General features: G+C 47.5%; 1 protein-coding gene across 1 annotated transcript in view; it reads left to right on the forward strand.

Annotated features, from left to right (window-relative positions):
• Positions 1-20,964, forward strand: part of LOC147091196 (uncharacterized) — a 233,412-nt gene that overhangs the window by 146,648 nt on the left and 65,800 nt on the right. The window contains exons 7-8 of the mRNA XM_085976476.1: positions 3,533-3,628; positions 4,388-4,474. Of these exons, the coding sequence (XP_085832602.1) occupies positions 3,533-3,628; positions 4,388-4,474 (183 nt within the window). The remainder of the gene's footprint in view (positions 1-3,532; positions 3,629-4,387; positions 4,475-20,964) is intronic.

Genomic DNA, 20,964 nt, shown 5'->3' on the forward strand with positions numbered 1-20,964 from the left:
AAGAAAAGACAGCCATCCGTGGCTAAGTAAAGTAATGAAGGATAGTATCTGACTGAAAACAAGGGCATATAAAGTAGCCAAATCTAGTGGGAGGATAGAAGATTGGGAAGCATTTAAACGCCAGCAAAGAATAACTAAAAGATTAATTCAGAAAGGGAAGATAGATTATGAAAGTAAACTAGCAAAAAATATAAAAACAGATAGCAAGAGTTTCTACAGTTATATAAAAAGCAAAAGGGTGGCTAAAGTGAATGTTGGTCCCTTAGAGGACGAGACCAGGAAATTAGTGGTGGGGAACATGGGGATGGCAAAAACGCTGAACAAATATTTTGTATCAGTCTTTACAGTAGAGGACACTAATAATATCCCAACACTGGACAAACAGTGGGCTATAGGGGGGTAGGATTAAAATCACTAAGGAGGTGGTACTCGGTAAGATAATGGGACTAAAGGCGAATAAATCCCCTGGACCTGATGGCTTACATCCTAGGGTCTTGAGAGAAGTAGCGGTAGGGATTGTGAATGCATTAGTGGTAATTTTCCAAAACTCCCTGGATTGAGGAAAGGTCCCAGCAGATTGGAAAACTGCTAATGTAACGCCCTTATTTAAAAAGGGAAGTAGACAAAAGGTGAGAAACTATAGACCAGTTAGCCTAATATATGTGGTTGGTAAAATGTTGGAGTCCATTATTAAGGAAGCAGTAACAGGACATTTGGATAAGCATAATTTCATCGGACAGAGTCAGCATGGTTTTATGAAGGGGAAGTCATGTTTGACAAATTTGCTCGAATTCTTTGAGGACGTAACAAACAGGGTGTATAAAGGGGAACCAGTGGATGAGGTGTATTTGGACTTCCAAAAGGCATTTGACAAGGTGCCACACAAAAGATTACTGCACAAGATAAAAAATCTTGGGATTGGGGGTAATATACTGGCATGGGTGGAAGGTTGGCTATCTAACAGAAAACAGAGAGTTGGGATAAATGGTTCATTCTCGGGTTGGCAATCAGTGACTAGTGGTGTTCTGCAGGGGTCAGTGCTGGGACCCCAACTCTTTACAAACTATATTAACGATTTGGAGGAAGGAACCGAGTGCAATGTATCCAAGTTTGCCGACGATACAAAGATGGGAGGGAAATCAGTGAGTGAGGAGGACATAGAAAACCTGCACAAGGACATAGACAGGCTAAGTGAGTAGGCAGAAATTTGGCAGATGGAATATAATGTTGGAAAGTGTGAGGTTATGCACTTTGGCAGAAAAAATCAAAGAGCAACTTATTTTCTAAATGGAGAGAAACTGCAAAGTGCTACAGTACAAAGGGATCTGGGGGTCCTGGTGCATGAAACACAGAAGGTTAGTATGCAGGTACAGCAGGTGATCAGGAAGGCCAATGTAATCTTGGCTTTTATTGCAAGGGGGATGGAGTATAAAAGCAGGGAAGTCTTGCTTCAGTTATACAGGGTACTGGTGAGGCCACACCTGGAATATTGCGTACAGTTATGGTTTCCATATTTAAGAAAAGATATACTTGCTTTCGAGGCAGTTCAGAGTAGGTTCACTCGGTTGATTCCGGAGATGAGGGGGTTGACTTATGAGGAAAGATTGAGTAGGTTGGGCCTCTACTCATTGGAATTCAGAAGAATGAGAGGTGATCTTATCGAAATATATAAGATTTAAAGGGGACTTGATCGGGTGGATGCGCTGAGGATGTTTCCACTGATGGGTGAGACTAGAACTAGGGGGCATAATCTTGGAATAAGGGGCTGCCCTTTCAAAGCTGAGATGAGGCGAAACTTCTTCACTCAGAGGGTAGTAAATCTATGGAATTTGCTACCTCAGAGAGCTGTGGAAGCTGCGACATTAAATAAATTTAAAATGGAGATAGACATTGTCCTAGCAGATAAGGGAATTAGGGGTTACGGGGAGCGGGCAGGAAGTGGACGTGAGTCTAGATTTGGATCAGCCATGATCCTATTGAATGGTGGAGCAGGCCTGAGGGGCCGTATAGCCTACTCCTGCTCCTACTTATGTTCTAATGTAACTCGGGGTGGTGGGAGAGAAGGTCGGAAAGCAGGTGTGGGAGAAGGTCAGGAACTCAGAGGGGAAAGAGAATGTCAGGAACACGGCTGGGAGGGCGTTAAGGTCAGGAGCTCAGGGTGGGCGGAGAGAAGGTCAGGAACTCTGGGTGGGGTGAGAGAATGTCCTAAAATCAGGTGCTGGGAGAAGGTCCGGAGCTCGGGGGGAAAGAGTAAGTCAGGAACTCGGGAGGAAAGACAAGATCAGGAACTCGGCTGGCAGAGAGCTAAGGTCAGGAACGCACATGGGGGAAGAATTTGAGGAACTCGGGGGATGGGGAGAGAAGATCAGGAACTTGTGGGGGGGAGAGTAGGTCAGGAACTCGGTGGGGTGAAAGCATCAGGATCTCACGGGGGAGAGAAGTTCAGGGACACGGGTGGGAGAAGGTCAGGAACTGCAGGGGTGAGATGGTCAGGAAATCGGGAGGGGTAGAGAAGGTCATGAATTCAGCGGGGGCGGAGAGAATGTCGCAACTCGGTGGGGCGAGAAGGTCAGGAACTCGGTGTGCAAGAGAAGGTCAGGAACTCGCGGGATGCAGTAACTCGTGGGGTGGAGAAAAGGTCAGGAACTCATACCGTGGGAGAAGGTCAGGGACTCGGGCTGGGGGAGGACGTCAGAAACTTTGACGGGTGGAGGTCAAGAAATTGCACCGGGGGAGTATGTCAGGAAATTGGTTGTAGGGAGGTCAGGAATTTGGGCGGGGTGAGGAGATCAGGAACTTGGGTGGGGTGAAGAGATCAGGAACTTGGGCGGGGTGAGGAGATCATGAACTTGGGCGTGGTGAGGAGATCAGGAGCTTGGGCGGGGTGAGGAGATCATGAACTTGGGTAGCATTAGCAGCTCAGTAACTTGTGTGGTGGGAGCAAGAAAATGTCTTTGGGTGGGAGAATATCTTAACCCATGAGGGTGATTCCTATCTGTTGCAAGTACACACTGTTCTGTCTGGAGCAGGCAGTCTTGTCCTCCAAGGTGACCAATCAGCAATCTGGACTTGTCGTACAAGGGGCTCAATTAGAGCTTTGGGTGTTGCAAGTAAACACGTCTGTTTTGAAATGTTCCAGCAGGGTGACTCTGGGATATCCCGTGTCATCAACGTAAACAAAAAGTTATATTGTGCCGCCGCCTTGTTGTAAGGGGCACAACGAATAAAGGAACTGAAACACAACGTCTTTTTTTTCATCAAAGATATAGGGAGCTGTGTCAGACGCTGTTCGCCGTGTCTATCGGACACTCTTTTCCCTGCGGTGCCCACTGATCGCTATAGAGCCCCAGTGTAGCATTGGGCACCGCACGCTCCCTCTCCAGGCTTACTGGGTCACTGGGAATGAGATTAGATGATTATGCATTTTATAAAGACTGGTATCTGAAATTCTCCGGACACTAGAACAAGCCTGATGACTTGTTCTGGTGCTCTCCACTCTGTACTCTCCCATGTCTCTCTTCCTTTATTACAGATCCCAAGACAGTCCCATATCAGGAGCCCGAGGAACAATCGACTCGTGAATCCAGTGATCGTTCCTCCTCGAGCCCAGCAGGCTCTGCAAGCTCAGGTAATTGTATTGTGGGGTCCAATCCACACAGACTGTTCAACAACAACAGCAACTTGTATTTATATAGCCCCTTTAACGTAATAAATTGTCCCAAAGTAAGTGCTGAACTCGGCATTCCCAGAGATTCATCCAGTCTCTTAATGAGGGGAGCGGGATGCACTGACTGGCCTGTGCTGAATGAAGGGTTTGAGGTGCTTTAGATGCGGGGGAACGGTCGCACAGTGGTTGGGTTATTGAGGCCTGGCCAAATGATCTGGAAAATATGAGATCAAATCCCACCACAACAGTTGGGTAATTTAATAAAAATCTGGAATTAAAAGCTAGAACATTAAACTATCAGATTGTCATTAGAAAACATCCGGTTCACTAATGTCCTTTAGAGAAGGAAATCTGCCGTCCAAACCCGGTCTAGCCTATATGTGGCTCCAGACCCACAGCAATGTATTTGAACCTTAACTGCCCTTTGAAATGGCCTAGCAAACCACACAGTTGTGTTGAAGAAGGCGGCTCACCACCACCTTCTCAAGGGCAGTTAGGAATGTGCAATAAATGCTGGCCTTGCCAGCGACGCCCACACACCAGGAACGAATAAAAAATTGCAGTGACTGAGGGAGGTGGAATTTAGTGACTTTGGGGATGGGGAGTAGATGATTCTGGGTTATATAAAGACTGATTTCGGGAATTCTCCGGACCCTAGTATCAGACTGATGGCCTGTTCTCCACTCTGCACCGTCCTCTGTCTCTCTTCCTTTCTTGCAGATCCAGAGACATCCCCAACTGAGGAACAAGCGACTCACCAACCCGATGATCGTACAGCCACTATTCGAGTGGAGTCTCCAGCCTCAGGTATTTACCTTGTGGGGTCCATTCTAAAGACTGCTCACCCAATGTATCAGCAGCAAATCCTCAGTTACTCAGATTGATCCAATCTCTAATTGTGGGAAGCAAGGTTCACTGTCTGACATGTGCGGGATGAGGAGACTGAGGGGACTCGGATGCAACGACTGAGGGAAGTGGAATGCAGTGAGTGAGGGAGTGGGATGCAGTGAATGACGAGAGTGGGAGGAAGTGAATGAGGGGAGTGAGATATAGTGAATGAGTGGAGCGGTATGTAGTGAATGAGGGAAGTGTGATGTAGTGAATGAGGTGAGTGTGGTGTAGTGAATAAGGGGAGTTTGATATAGTGAATGAGGGGAGTGTGATGTAGTGAATGAGGGGAGTCTGAGGAAGTGTATGAGGGGAGTGTGATGTAGTGATTGATGAGAGTGTGATGCAGTGAATGAGGGGAGTGTGATGTCGTGAATGAGGGGAGTGTGATGTAGTGAATGAGGGGAGTGTGATGTAGTGAATGAGTGGAGTGTGATGTAGTGAATGAGGGGAGTGTGATGTAGTGAATGAGGGGAGTGTGATGTCGTGAATGAGAGGAGTGTGATGTAGTGAATCAGGGGAGTGTGATGTAGTGAATGACTGGAGTGTGATGTAGTGAATGAGAGGAGTGTGATGTAGTGAATGAGAGGAGTGTGATGTAGTGAATGACTGGAGTGCGATGTAGTGAATGAGGGGAGTGTGATGTAGTGAATGAGGGGAGTGTGATGTAGTGAATGAGGGGAGTGTGATGTAGTGTATGAGGGGAGTGCGATGTAGTGAATGAGAGGAGTGTGATGTAGTGAATGACTGGAGTGTGATGTAGTGAATGAGGGGAGTGTGATGTAGTGAATGAGGGGAGTCTGAGGAAGTGTATGAGGGGAGTGTGATGTAGTGAAAGAGGGGAGTGTGATGTAGTGAATGAGGGGAGTGTGATGTAGTGATTGAGGGGAGTGTGATGTAGTGAATGAGGGGAGAGTGGTGTAGTGAAAGAGGGGAGTGTGATGTAGTCAATGAGCGGAGTGTGATGCAGTGAATGAGGGGAGTGTGATGTAGTGAATGAAGGAGTGTGATGTGGTGAATGAGGGCAGTGTGAGGAAGTGAATGAGGGGAGTGTGATGTAGTGAATGAGGGGAGTGTGATGGAGTGAATGAGGGGAGTTTGATGCAGTGAATGAGGGGAGTGTGATGCAGTGAATGATGGGATGTAATGTGATTGAGGGGAGTGTGATGTAGTGAATGAGGGGAGTGTGATGTAGTGAATGAGGGGAGTGTGATGTAGTGAATGAGGGCAGTGTGATGTACTGAATGAGGGCAGTGTGATGTAGTGAATGAGGGGAGTGTGATGTAGTGAATGAGGGGAGTGTGATGTAGTGAATGAGGGGAGTGGGGTGCAGTGAATGAGGGGAGTGTGCTGCAGTGAATCAGGGGAGTGTGATGTAGTGAATGAGGGGAGTGTGATGTAGTGAATGAGGGGAGTGGGATGTAGTGAATGAAGGGAGTGTGATGTAGTGAATGAGGGGAGGGTGATGTAGTGAATGAGGGGAGTGTGCTGCAGTGAATCAGGGGACTGTGCTGCAGTGAATCAGGGGAGTTTGATGTAGTGAATGAGGGGAGTGTGATGTAGTGAATGAGGGGAGTCTGAGGAAGTGTATGAGGGGAGTGTGATGTAGTGATTGATGAGAGTGTGATGCAGTGAATGAGGGGAGTGTGATGTCGTGAATGAGGGGAGTGTGATGTAGTGAATGAGGGGAGTGTGATGTAGTGAATGAGTGGAGTGTGATGTAGTGAATGAGGGGAGTGTGATGTAGCGAATGAGGGGAGTGTGATGTCGTGAATGAGAGGAGTGTGATGTAGTGAATGACTGGAGTGTGATGTAGTGAATGAGGGGAGTGTGATGTAGTGAATGACTGGAGTGTGATGTAGTGAATGAGAGGAGTGTGATGTAGTGAATGAGAGGAGTGTGATGTAGTGAATGACTGGAGTGCGATGTAGTGAATGAGGGGAGTGTGATGTAGTGAATGAGGGGAGTGTGATGTAGTGAATGAGGGGAGTGTGATGTAGTGTATGAGGGGAGTGCGATGTAGTGAATGAGAGGAGTGTGATGTAGTGAATGACTGGAGTGTGATGTAGTGAATGAGGGGAGTGTGATGTAGTGAATGAGGGGACTGTGATGTCGTGAATGAGGGGAGTGTGATGTAGTGAATGAGGGGAGTGTGATGTAGTGAATGAGGGGAGTGTGATGTAGGGAATGAGGGCAGTGTGATGTAGTGAATGAGGGGAGTCTGAGGAAGTGTATGAGGGGAGTGTGATGTAGTGAAAGAGGGGAGTGTGATGTAGTGAATGAGGGGAGTGTGATGTAGTGATTGAGGGGAGTGTGATGTAGTGAATGAGGGGAGAGTGGTGTAGTGAAAGAGGGGAGTGTGATGTAGTGATTGAGGGAGTGTGATGTAGTGAATGAGGGGAGTGTGATGTAGTGAATTAGCGGAGTGTGATGCAGTGAATGAGGGGAGTGTGATGTAGTGAATGAGGGAGTGTGATGTGGTGAATGAGGGGAGTGTGAGGAAGTGAATGAGGGGAGTGTGATGTAGTGAATGAGGGGAGTGTGATGGAGTGAATGAGGGGAGTTTGATGCAGTGAATGAGGGGAGTGTGATGCAGTGAATGATGGGATGTAATGTGATTGAGGGGAGTGTGATGTAGTGAATGAGGGGAGTGTGATGTAGTGAATGAGGGCAGTGTGATGTACTGAATGAGGGCAGTGTGATGTAGTGAATGAGGGGAGTGTGATGTAGTGAATGAGGGGAGTGTGATGTAGTGAATGAGGGGAGTGGGGTGCAGTGAATGAGGGGAGTGTGCTGCAGTGAATCAGGGGAGTGTGATGTAGTGAATGAGGGTAGTGTGATGTAGTGAATGAGGGGAGTGGGATGTAGTGAATGAAGGGAGTGTGATGTAGTGAATGAGGGGAGGGTGATGTAGTGAATGAGGGGAGTGTGCTGCAGTGAATCAGGGGAGTGTGCTGCAGTGAATCAGGGGAGTTTGATGTAGTGAATGAGGGGAGTGTGATGTAGTGAATGAGGGGAGTGGGATGTAGTGAATGAGGGGAGTGTGATGTAGTGAATGCGGGGAGTGTGATGTAGTGAATGAGGGGTGTCTGATGTAGTGAATGAGGGGAGTCTGATGTAGTGAATGAGTGGAGTGTGATGTAGTGAATGAGGGGAAAGTGATGTAGTGAATGAGGGGAGTGTGATGCAGTGAATGGGGGCAGTGTGATGTAGTGAATGAGGGGAGTGTGATGTAGTGAATAAGGGGATTGTGTTGTAGTGAATGAGGGAAGTGGGATGTAGTGAATGAGGGGAGAGTGATGTAGTGAATGAGGGGAGTGTGATGTAGTGAATGAGGGAGTGTGATGCAGTGAATGAGGGGAGTGTGATGTACTGAATGAGGGGATTGCGATGTAGTGAATGAGGGGATAGTGATGTAGTGAATGAGGGTAGTGTGATGCAGTGAATGAGGGGAGTGAGATGTAGTGATTGAGGGGAGTGTGATGTAGTGAATGAGGGGAGTGTGATGTAGTGAATGCGGGGAGTGTGATGTAGTGAATGCGGGGAGTGTGATGTAGTGAATGAAAGGAGTGTGATGTTGTGAATGAGGGGAGTGTGATGTAGTGAATGAGTGTAGTGTGATTTAATGATTGAGGGGAGTGTGATGTAGTGAATGCGGGGAGTGTGTTGTAGTGAATGAGGGGAGTGTCATGCAGTGAATGAGGGGATTGTGATGCAGTGAATGAGTGTAGTGTGATTTAGTGATTGAGGGGAGTGTGATGTAGTGAATGAGGGGAGTGTGATGTAGTGAATGAGGGGAGTGTGATGTAGTGAATGAGGGGAGTGAGCTGTAGTGATTGAGGGGAGTGTGATGTAGAGAATGAGGGGAGTGATGTAGTGAATGAGCGGAGTGTGATGTAGTGAATGAGGAGAGTGTGATGTAGAGAATGAGGGGATTGTGATGTAGGGAATGATGGGAGTGTGATGTAGTGAATGAGGGGAGTGTGATGTGGTGAATGAGGGGAGTGTGATGTAGTGAATGAGGGGAGTGTGATGTGAAAGAGGGGAGTGTGATGTAGTGAATGAGGGGAGTGTGATGGAGTGAATGAGGGGAGTGGGATGTAGTGAATGAGGGGAGTGGGATGCAGTGAATGAGGGGAGTGTGATGTAGTGAATGAGGGGCGTGTAATGTGAATGAGGGGAGTGTGATGTAGTGAATGAGGGCAGTGTGATGTAGTGAATGCAGGGAGTGTGATGTAGTGATTGAGGGGAGTGTGATGTAGTGAATGAGGGGAGTGTGATGTAGTGAATGAGGGGAGTGTGATGTGAATGAGGGGAGTGTGATGTAGTGAATGCGGGGAGTGTGATGTAGTGAATGAGGGGAGTGTGATGTAGTGAATGAGGGGAGTGTGATGTAGTGAATGAGGGGAGCGTGATGTAGTGAATGAGGGGAGTGTGATGTAGTGAATGAGGTGAGTGTGATGTCGTGATTGAGGGGAGTGTGATGTAGTGAATGAGGGGAGTGTGATGTAGTGAATGAGGGCTGTGTGATGTAGTGAATGAGGGCAGTGTGACGTAGTGAATGAGGGGAGTGTGATGTAGTGAATGAGGGGAGTGTGATGTAGTGAATCATGGGAGTGTGATGTAGTGAATGAGGAGAGTGTGATGTAGAGAATGAGGGGATTGTGATGTAGGGAATGATGGGAGTGTGATGTAGTGAATGAGGGGAGTGTGATGTGGTGAATGAGGGGAGTGTGATGTAGTGAATGAGGGGAGTGTGATGTGAAAGAGGGGAGTGTGATGTAGTGAATGAGGGGAGTGTGATGGAGTGAATGAGGGGAGTGGGATGTAGTGAATGAGGGGAGTGGGATGCAGTGAATGAGGGGAGTGTGATGTAGTGAATGAGGGGCGTGTAATGTGAATGAGGGGAGTGTGATGTAGTGAATGAGGGCAGTGTGATGTAGTGAATGCAGGGAGTGTGATGTAGTGATTGAGGGGAGTGTGATGTAGTGAATGAGGGGAGTGTGATGTAGTGAATGAGGGGAGTGTGATGTGAATGAGGGGAGTGTGATGTAGTGAATGCGGGGAGTGTGATGTAGTGAATGAGGGGAGTGTGATGTAGTGAATGAGGGGAGTGTGATGTAGTGAATGAGGGGAGCGTGATGTAGTGAATGAGGGGAGTGTGATGTAGTGAATGAGGTGAGTGTGATGTCGTGATTGAGGGGAGTGTGATGTAGTGAATGAGGGGAGTGTGATGTAGTGAATGAGGGCTGTGTGATGTAGTGAATGAGGGCAGTGTGACGTAGTGAATGAGGGGAGTGTGATGTAGTGAATGAGGGGAGTGTGATGTAGTGAATCATGGGAGTGTGATGTAGTGAATGAGGGGAGTGTGATGTAGTGAATGAGGGGAGTGTGATGTAGTGAATGAGGGGAGTGTGATGCAGTGAATGAGAGCAGTGTGATGTAGTGAATGAGGGGAGTGTGATGTAGTGAATGAGGGGAGTGTGATGTAGTGATTGCGGGGAGTCTGATGAAGTGTATGAGGGGAGGGTGATGTCGTGAATGAGGGGAGTGTGATGTAGTGAATGAGGGGCGTGTGATGTAGTGAATGAGGGGAGTGTGAGGTAGTGAATGAGGGGAGTGGGATGTAGTGAATGTGGGAAGTGGGATGTAGTGAATGAGGGGAGTGTGATGTAGTGAATGAGGGGAGTGTGATGTAGTGAATGCGGGGAGTGTGATGTAGTGAATGAGGGGAGTGTGAAATAGTGAAAGCGGGGAGTGTGATGTAGTGAATGCGGGGAGTGTGATGTAGTGAATGAAGGGAGTGTGATGTTGTGAATGAGGGGAGAGTGATGTAGTGAATGTGTGTAGTGTGATTTAGTGATTGAGGGGAATGTGATGTAGTGAATGCGGGGAGTGTGTTGTAGTGAATGAGGGGAGTGTCATGCAGTGAAGGAGGGGAGTGTGATGCAGTGAATGAGTGTAGTGTGATTTAGTGATTGAGGGGAGTGTGATGTAGTGAATGAGGGGAGTGTGATGAAGTGAATGAGGGGAGTGTGATGTAGTGAATGAGGGGAGTGAGCTGTAGTGATTGAGGGGAGTGTGATGTAGAGAATGAGGGGAGTGATGTAGTGAATGAGCGGAGTGTGATGTCGTGAATGAGGAGAGTGTGATGTAGAGAATGAGGGGATTGTGATGAAGGGAATGAGGGGAGTGTGATGTAGTGAATGAGGGGAGTGTGATGTAGTGAATGAGGGGAGTGTGATGTGAAAGAGGGAAGTGTGATGTAGTGAATGAGGGGAGTGTGATGGAGTGAATGAGGGGAGTGGGATGTCGTGAATGAGGGGAGTGGGATGTAGTGAATGAGGGGAGTGTGATGTAGTGAATGAGGGGCGTGTAATGTGAATGAGGGGAGTGTGATGTATTGAGTAAGGGCAGTGTGATGTAGTGAATGAGGGGAGTGTGATGTAGTGAATGAGGGGAGTGTGATGTAGTGAATGAGGGGAGTGTGATGTAGTGAATGAGGGGAGTGTGATGTAGTGAATGAGGTGAGTGTGATGTCTTGATTGTGCGGAGTGTGATGTAGTGAATGAGGGGAGTGTGATGTAGTGAATGAGGGCAGTGTGATGAAGTGAATGAGGGCAGTGTGACGTAGTGAATGAGGGGAGTGTGATGTAGTGAATGAGGGGAGTGTGATGTAGTGAATGAGGGGAGTGTGATGTAGTGAATGAGGGGAGTGTGATGTAGTGAATGAAGGGAGTGTGATGTAATGAATGAGGGGAGTGTGATGTAGTGAATGAGGGGAGTGTGATGCAGTGAATGAGAGCAGTGGGATGTAGTGAATGAGGGGAGTGTGATGTAGTGAATGAGAGGAGTGTGATGTAGTGAATGAGGGGAGTGTGATGTAGTGAATGAGGGGAGTGTGATGCAGTGAATGAGGGGAGTGTGATGTAGTGAATGAGGGGAGTGTGAGGTAGTGAATGAGGGGAGTGTGATGTAGTGAATGAGGGGAGTGTGATGCTGTGAATGAGGGGAGAGTGATGCAGTGAATGAGGGGAGTGTGATGTTGTGAATGAGTGGAGTGTGATGTAGTGAATGAGGGGAGTGTGATGTAGTGACTGAGGGGAGTGTGATGCAGTGAATGAGAGGAGTGTGATGTAGTGAATGAGGGGAGTGGGATGCAGTGAATGAGTGGAGTGTGATGCAGTGAATGAGGGGAGTGTGATGTAGTGAATGAAGGGGGTGGGATGTAGTGAATGAGGGGAGTGTGATGCAGTGAATGAGGGGAGAGTGATGCAGTGAATGAGGGGAGTGTGATGTTGTGAATGAGTGGAGAGTGATGTAGTGAATGAGGGGAGTGTGATGTAGTGACTGAGGGGAGTGTGATGCAGTGAATGAGAGGAGTGTGATGTAGTGAATGAGGGGAGTGGAATGCAGTGAATGAGTGGAGTGTGATGCAGTGAATGAGTGGAGTGTGATGCAGTGAATGAGGTGAGTGTGATGTAGTGAATGAGGGGAGTGTGATGGAGTGAAACAGGGGAGTGCGATGTAGTGAATGAGGGGAGAGTGTTGTAGTGAATGAGGGGAGTCTGATGTAGTGAATGAGGAGAGTGCGATGTAGTGAATGAGGGGAGTGTGATGTAGTGAATGAGGGGAGTGTGATGTAGTGAATGAGGGGAGTGTGATGTACTGAATGATGGGAGTGTGATGTTGTGAATGAGGAGATTGTGATGTAGTGAATGAGGGGAGTGTGATGTAGTGAATGAGGGAGTGTGATGTAGTGAATGAGGGGAGTGTGATGTAGTGAATGAGGGGAGTGAGATGTAGTGAATGAGGCGAGTGTGATGTAGTGAATGAGGGGAGTGAGATGTAGTGAATGAGGGGAGTGAGATGTAGTGAATGAGGGGAGTGAGATGTAGTGAATGAGGGGAGTGTGATGTAGTGAATGAGGGGAGTGTGATGTAGTGAATGAGGGGAGTGTGATGTAGTGAATGAGGAGATTGTGATGTAGTGAATGAGGGGAGTGTGATATAGTGAATGAGGGGAGTGTGATGTAGTGAATAAGGGGAGTGAGATGTAGTGAATGAGGGCAGTGTGATGTAGTGAATGAGGGGAGTGTGATGTAGTAAATGAGGGCAGTGTGATGTAGTGAATGAGGGGAGTGTGATATACGGAATGTGGGGTGTGTGATGTAGTGAATGAGGGGAGTGTGATGTAGTGATTGAGGGGAGTGTGATGGAGTGAATGAGGGAAGTGTGATGTACTGAGTGAGGGGAGTGTGATGTAGTGAATGAGGAGATTGTGATGTAGTGATTGAGGGGAGTGAGATGTAGTGAATGAGGGGAGTGTGATGTAGTGATTGAGGGGAGTGAGATGTAGTGAATGAGGGGAGTGTGATGTAGTGAATGAGGGGAGTGTGTAGCAGTGAATGAGGGAAGTGTGATGTAGGGAATGAGGGGAGTGTGATATAGTGAATGAGGGGAATGTGATGTAGTGATTGAGGGGAGTGTGATGGAGTGAATGAGGGAAGTGTGATGTACTGAATGAGGGGAGTGTGAAGTAGTGAATGTGGAGATTGTGATGTAGTGAATGAGGGGAGTGTGATGTAGTGAATGAGGGGAGTGTGATGTAGTGAATGAGGGGAGTGTGATGTAGTGAATGAGGAGAGTGTGATGTAGTGAATGAGGGGAGTGTGATGTAGTGAATGAGGGGAGTGTGATGTAGTGATTGAGGGGAGTGTGATGTAGTGAATGAGGGGAGTGTGATGTAGTGAACGAGGGGAGAGTGATGTAGTGAATGAGGGGAGTGTGATGTAGTGAATGAGGGGAGTGTGATGTAGTGATTGAGGGGAGTGTGCTGTTGTGAATGAGGGGAGTGTGATATAGTCAATGTGGGGAGTGTGTTGTAGTGAATGAGGGGTGTGTGATGTAGTGATTGAGGGGAATGTGATGGAGTGAATGAGGGAAGTGTGATGTACTGAATGAGGGGAGTGGGATGTAGTGACTGAGGGGAGTGGTATGTAGTGTCTGACGGAAGTGGGATGTCGTGTCAGGGGAGTGGGATGTAGTGTCTGAGGGAAGTGGGATGTAGTGACTGAGGGGAGTGGGATGTAGTGTCTGAGGGGAGTGAGATGTACTGCCTGAGGGGAGTGGGATGTAGTGTCTGAGGGGAGTGGGATGTAGTGTCTGAGGGGAGTGCGATGTTGTGAATGAGGGGATTGTGATGTCGTGAATGAGGAGATGATGTAGTGAATGAGGGGAGTGTGATGTAGTGAATGAGGGGAGTGGGATGTAGTGAATGAGGGGAGTGTGATGTAGTGAATGAGGGGAGTGTGATGTAGTGAATGAGGGGAGTGTGATGTAGTGAATGAGGAGATGATGTAGTGAATGAGGGGAGTGGGATGTAGTGAATGAGGGGAGTGTGATGTAGTGAATGAGGGGAGTGTGATGTAGTGAATGAGGGGAGAGTGATGTAGTGAAAGAGGGGAGTGTGATGTCGTGACTGCGGGGACTGTGATGTAGTGAATGATGGGACTGTGATGTAGTGAATGAGGGGAGTGTGATGCACTGAATAAGGGGAGTGTGAGGTAGTGAAAGAGGGGAGTGTGATGTAGTGAAAGAGGGGAGTGTGATGTAGTGACTGCGGGGACTGTGATGTAGTGAATGAGGGGAGTGTGATGTAGTGAATGAGGGGAGTGTCATGTAGTGAATGAGTGCAGTGTGACGTAGTGAATGAGGGGAGTGTGATGTAGTGAATGAGGGGAGTGTGATGTAGTGAATGAGGGGAGTGTGATGTAGTGAATGAGGGGAGTGTGATGTAGTGAATGAGGGGAGTGTGAAGTAGTGAATGAGGGGAGTGTCATGTAGTGAATGAGTGCAGTGTGACGTAGTGAATGAGGGGAGTGTGATGTAGTGAATGAGGGGAGTGTGATGTAGTGAATGAGGGGAGTGTGAAGCAGTGAATGAGGGGAGTGTGATGTAGTGAATGAGGGGAGTGTGATGTAGTGAATGAGGGGAGTGTGAAGTAGTGAATGAGGGGAGTGTGATGTAGTGAATGGGGGAGTGTGATGTAGTGAATGAGTGGAGTGTGATGCAGTGAATGAGGGGAGTGTGATGTAGTGAATGAGGGGAGTGTGTAGTAGTGAATGAGGGAAGTGTGATGTAGTGAATGAGGGGAGTGTTATATAGTGAATGAGGGGAATGTGATGTAGTGATTGAGGGGAGTGTGATGGAGTGAATGAGGGAAGTGTGATGTACTGAATGAGGGGAGTGTGAAGTAGTGAATGTGGAGATTGTGATGTAGTGAATGAGGGGAGTGTGATGTAGTGAATGAGGGGAGTGTGATGTAGTGAATGAGGGGAGTGTGATGTAGTGAATGAGGAGAGTGTGATGTAGTGAATGAGGGGGGTGTGATGTAGTGAATGAGGGGAGTGTGATGTAGTGATTGAGGGGAGTGTGATGTAGTGAACGAGGGGAGTGTGATGTAGTGAACGAGGGGAGAGTGATGTAGTGAATGAGGGGAGTGTGATGTAGTGAATGAGGGGAGTGTGATGTAGTGATTGAGGGGAGTGTGCTGTTGTGAATGAGGGGAGTGTGATATAGTGAATGTGGGGAGTGTGTTGTAGTGAATGAGGTGAATGTGATGTAGTGATTGAGGGGAGTGAGATGTAGTGAATGAGGGGAGTGTGATGTAGTGAATGAGGGGAGTGTGATGTAGTGAATGAGGGGAGTGTGTAGTAGTGAATGAGGGAAGTGTGATGTAGTGAATGAGGGGAGTGTGATGTAGTGAATGAGGTGAATGTGATGTAGTGAATGAGGGGAGTGTGATGTAGTGAATGAGGGGAGTGTGATGTAGTGAATGAGGGGAGTGTGATCTAGTGATTGAGGGGACTGTGATGTAGTGAATGAGGGGAGTGTGATGTAGTGAATGAGGGGAGTGTGATGTAGTGAATGAGGGGAGTGTGATGTAGTGATTGAGGGGAGTGTGATGTAGTGAATGAGGGGAGTGTGATGTAGTGAATGAGGGGAGAGTGATGTAGTGAATGAGGGGAGTGTGATGTAGTGAATGAGGGGAGTGTGAAGTAGTGATTGAGGGGAGTGTGATGTAGTGAATGAGGGGAGTGTGATATAGTGAATGTGGGGAGTGTGTTGTAGTGAATGAGGGGAGTGTGATGTAGTGATTGAGGGGAGTGTGATGGAGTGAATGAGGGAAGTGTGATGTACTGAATGAGGGGAGTGTGATGTAGTGAATGAGGAGATTGTGATGTAGTGAATGAGGGGTGTGTGATGTAGTGAATGAGGGGAGTGTGATGTAGTGAATGAGGGGAGTGTGATGCAGTGATTGAGGGGAGTGTGATGCAGTGAATGAGGGGAGTGTGATGCAGTGAATGAGGGGAGTCTGATGCAGTGAATGAGGGGAGTGTGATGTAGTGAATGAGGAGAGATTGATGTACTGAATGAGGGGAGTCTGATGTAGTGAATGAGGGGAGTGTGATGTAGTGAATGAGGGGACTGTGATGTAGTGAATGAGGGGAGTGTGGAGTAGTGAATGATGGAAGTGTGATGTAGTGAATGAGGGGAGTGTGATGTAGTGAATGAAAGGAATGTGATGTAGTGAATGAGGGGAGTGTGATGAAGGGAATGAGGGGAGTGTGATGTAGTGAATGAGGGGAGTGTGATGTAGTGAATGAGGGGAGTGTGATGCAGTGATTGAGGGGACTGTGATGTCGTGAATGAGGGGAGTGTGATGTAGTGAATGAGGGGAGTGTGATGTAGTGAATGAGAGAAAGTGTGATGTAGTGAATGAGGGGAGTGTGATTTAGTGAATGTGGGGAGTGTGATGTAGTGAATGAGGGGAGTGTGATGTAGTGATTGAGGGGAGTGTGATGGAGTGAATGAGGGAAGTGTGATGTACTGAATGAGTGGAGTGTGATGTAGTGAATGAGGAGATTGTGATGTAGTGAATGAGGGGAGTGAGATGTAGTGAATGAGGGGAGTGTGATGTAGTGAATGAGGGGAGTGAGATGTAGTGAATGAGTGGAGTGTGATGTAGTGAATGAGGGGAGTGTGATGTGGTGAATGAGGAGAGTGTGATGCAGTTAATGAGGGGAGTGTGATATAGTGAATGAGGGGAGTGTGATGTAGTGAATGAGGGGAGTGAGATGTAGTGAATAAGGGCAGTGTGATGTAGTGAATGAGGGCTGTGTGATGTAGTGAATGAGGGGAGTGTGATGTAGTGAATGAGGGGAGTTTGATGTAGTGAATGAGGAGAGTGTGATGTAGTGAATGAGGGGAGTGTGATGTAATCAATGAGGGGAGAGTGATGTCGTGAATGAGGGGAGTGTGATGTAGTGAATGACGGGAGTGTGATGTAGTGATTGAGGGGAGTGTGATGTAGTGAATGAGGGGAGTGTGATATAGTGAATGTGGGGAGTGTGATGTAGTGAATGAGGGGAGGGTGATGTAGTGATTGAGGGGAGTGTGATAGAGTGAATGAGGGAAGTGTGATGTACTGAATGAGGGGAGTGTGATGTAGTGAATGAGGAGATTGTGATGTAGTGATTGAGGGGAGTGAGATGTAGTGAATGAGGGGAGTGTGATGTAGTGATTGAGGGGAGTGAGATGTAGTGAATGAGGGGAGTGTGATGTAGTGAATGAGGGGAGTGTGTAGTAGTGAATGAGGGAAGTGTGATGTAGTGAATGAGGGGAGTGTGATGTAGTGAATGAGGGGAATGTGATGTAGTGAATGAGGGGAGTGTGATGTAGTGAATGAGGGGAGTGTGGAGTAGTGAATGAGGGAAGTGTGATGTAGTGAATGAGGGGAGTGTGATGTAGTGAATGAGGGGAATGTGATGTAGTGAATGAGGGGAGTGTGATGTAGTGAATGAGGGGAGTGTGATGTAGTGAATGAGGGGAGTGTGATGCAGTGATTGAGGGGACTGTGATGTAGTGAATGAGGGGAGTGTGATGTAGTGAATGAGGGGAGTGTGATGTAGTGAATGAGAGAAAGTGTGATGTAGTGAATGAGGGGAGTGTGATATAGTGAATGTGGGGAGTGTGATGTAGTGAATGAGGGGAGTGTGATGTAGTGATTGAGGGGAGTGTGATGGAGTGAATGAGGGAAGTGTGATGTACTGAATGAGGGGAGTGTGATGTAGTGAATGAGGAGATTGTGATGTAGTGAATGAGGGGAGTGAGATGTAGTGAATGAGGGGAGTGTGATGTAGTGAATGAGGGGAGTGAGATGTAGTGAATGAGTGGAGTGTGATGTAGTGAATGAGGGGAGTGTGATGTAGTGAATGAGGAGAGTCTGATGTAGTGAATGAGGGGAGTGTGATATAGTGAATGAGGGGAGTGTGATGTAGTGAATGAGGGGAGTGAGATGTAGTGAATGAGGGCAGTGTGATGTAGTGAATGAGGGGAGTGTGATGTAGTGAATGAGGTCTGTGTGATGTAGTGAATGAGGGGAGTGTGATGTAGTGAATGAGGGGACGGTGATGTAGTGAATGAGGGGAGTGTGATGTAGTGAATGAGGAGAGTGTGATGTAGTGAATGAGGGGAGTGTGATGTAATCAATGAGGGGAGAGTGATGTCGTTAATGAGGGGAGTGTGATGTAGTGAATGACGGGAGTGTGATGTAGTGATTGAGGGGAGTGTGATGTAGTGAATGAGGGGAGTGTGATATAGTGAATGTGGGGAGTGTGATGTAGTGAATGAGGGGAGTGTGATGTAGTGATTGAGGGGAGTGTGATGGAGTGAATGAGGGAAGTGTGATGTACTGAATGAGGGGTGTGTGATGTAGTGAATGAGGAGATTGTGATGTAGTGATTGAGGGGAGTGAGATGTAGTGAATGAGGGGAGTGTGATGTAGTGATTGAGGGGGGTGAGATGTAGTGAATGAGGGGAGTGTGATGTATTGAATGAGGGGAGTGTGTAGTAGTGAATGAGGGAAGTGTGATGTAGTGAATGAGGGGAGTGTGATGGAGTGAATGAGGGGAATGTGATGTAGTGAATGAGGGGAGTGTGATGTAGTGAATGAGGGGAGTGTGGTGTAGTGATTGAGGGGACTGTGATGTAGTGAATGAGGGGAGTGTGATGTAGTGAATGAGGGGAGTGTGATGTAGTGAATGAGAGAAAGTGTGATGTAGTGAATGAGGGGAGTGTGATATAGTGAATGTGGGGTTAGGATGTAGTGAATGAGGGGAGTGTGATGTAGTGAATGAGGGAAGTGTGATATACTGAATGATGGGAGTGTGAAGTCGTGAATGAGGAGTTTGTGATGTAGTGAATGAGGGGAGTGTGATGTAGTGATTGAGGGGAGTGTGATCTAGTGATTGAGGGGACTGTGATGTAGTGAATGAGGGGAGTGTGATGTAGTGAATGAGGGGAGTGTGATGTAGTGAATGAGGGGAGTGTGATGTAGTGATTGAGGGGAGTGTGATGTAGTGAATGAGGGCAGTGTGATGTAGTGAATGAGGGGAGAGTGATGTAGTGAATGAGGGGAGTGTGATGTAGTGAATGAGGGGAGTGTGAAGTAGTGATTGAGGGGAGTGTGATGTAGTGAATGAGGGGTGTGTGATATAGTGAATGTGGGGAGTGTGTTGTAGTGAATGAGGGGAGTGTGATGTAGTGATTGAGGGGAGTGTGATGGAGTGAATGAGGGAAGTGTGATGTACTGAATGAGGGGAGTGTGATGTAGTGAATGAGGAGATTGTGATGTAGTGATTGAGGGGAGTGAGATGTAGTGAATGAGGGGAGTGTGATGTAGTGAATGAGGGGAGTGTGATGTAGTGAATGAGGGGAGTGTGATGCAGTGATTGAGGGGAGTTTGATGCAGTGAATGAGGGGAGTGTGATGCAGTGAATGAGGGGAGTGTAATGCAGTGAATGAGGGGAGTGTGATGTAGTGAATGAGGAGAGATTGATGTACTGAATGAGTGGAGTGTGATGTAGTGAATGAGGTGAGTGTGATGTAGTGAATGAGGGGAGTGTGATGTAGTGAATGAGGGGAGTGTGGAGTAGTGAATGAGGGAAGTGTGATGTAGTGAATGAGGGGAGTGTGATGTAGTGAATGAGGGGAATGTGATGTAGTGAATGAGGGGAGTGTGATGTAGTGAATGAGGGGAGTGTGATGTAGTGAATGAGGGGAGTGTGATGCAGTGATTGAGGGGACTGTGATGTAGTGAATGAGGGGAGTGTGATGTAGTGAATGAGTGGAGTGTGATGTAGTGAATGAGAGAAAGTGTGATGTAGTGAATGAGGGGAGTGTGATATAGTGAATGAGGGGAGTGTGATGTAGTGAATGAGGGGAGTGTGATGTAGTGATTGAGGGGAGTGTGATGGAGTGAATGAGGGAAGTGTGATGTACTGAATGAGGGGAGTGTGATGTAGTGAATGAGGAGATTGTGATGTAGTGAATGAGGGGAGTGAGATGTAGTGAATGAGGGGAGTGTGATGTAGTGAATGAGGGGAGTGAGATGTAGTGAATGAGTGGAGTGTGATGTAGTGAATGAGGGGAGTGTGATGTAGTGAATGAGGAGAGTCTGATGTAGTGAATGAGGGGAGTGTGATATAGTGAATGAGGGGAGTGTGATGTAGTGAATGAGGGGAGTGAGATGTAGTGAATGAGGGCAGTGTGATGTAGTGAATGAGGGGAGTGTGATGTAGTGAATGAGGGCTGTGTGATGTAGTGAATGAGGGGAGTGTGATGTAGTGAATGAGGGGACGGTGATGTAGTGAATGAGGGGAGTGTGATGTAGTGAATGAGGAGAGTGTGATGTAGTGAATGAGGGGAGTGTGATGTAATCAATGAGGGGAGAGTGATGTCGTTAATGAGGGGAGTGTGATGTAGTGAATGACGGGAGTGTGATGTAGTGATTGAGGGGAGTGTGATGTAGTGAATGAGGGGAGTGTGATATAGTGAATGTGGGGAGTGTGATGTAGTGAATGAGGGGAGGGTGATGTAGTGAATGAGGAGATTGTGATGTAGTGATTGAGGGGAGTGAGATGTAGTGAATGAGGGGAGTGTGATGTAGTGATTGAGGGGGGTGAGATGTAGTGAATGAGGGGAGTGTGATGTAGTGAATGAGGGGAGTGTGTAGCAGTGAATGAGGGAAGTGTGATGTAGTGAATGAGGGGAGTGTGATGTAGTGAATGAGGGGAATGTGATGTAGTGAATGAGGGGAGTGTGATGTAGTGAATGAGGGGAGTGTGATGTAGTGATTGAGGGGACTGTGATGTAGTGAATGAGGGGAGTGTGATGTAGTGAATGAGGGGAATGTGATGTAGTGAATGAGGGGAGTGTGATGTAGTGAATGAGGGGAGTGTGATGTAGTGATTGAGGGGACTGTGATGTAGTGATTGAGGGGACTGTGATGTAGTGAATGAGGGGAGTGTGATGTAGTGAATGAGGGGACTGTGATGTAGTGAACGA

Source organism: Somniosus microcephalus, unplaced genomic scaffold (assembly GCF_052327205.1).
Source record: "Somniosus microcephalus isolate GS21.2 unplaced genomic scaffold, FLI_Smic_1.0 unresolved_chr3, whole genome shotgun sequence".
NCBI classification, from domain to species: domain Eukaryota; kingdom Metazoa; phylum Chordata; class Chondrichthyes; order Squaliformes; family Somniosidae; genus Somniosus; species Somniosus microcephalus.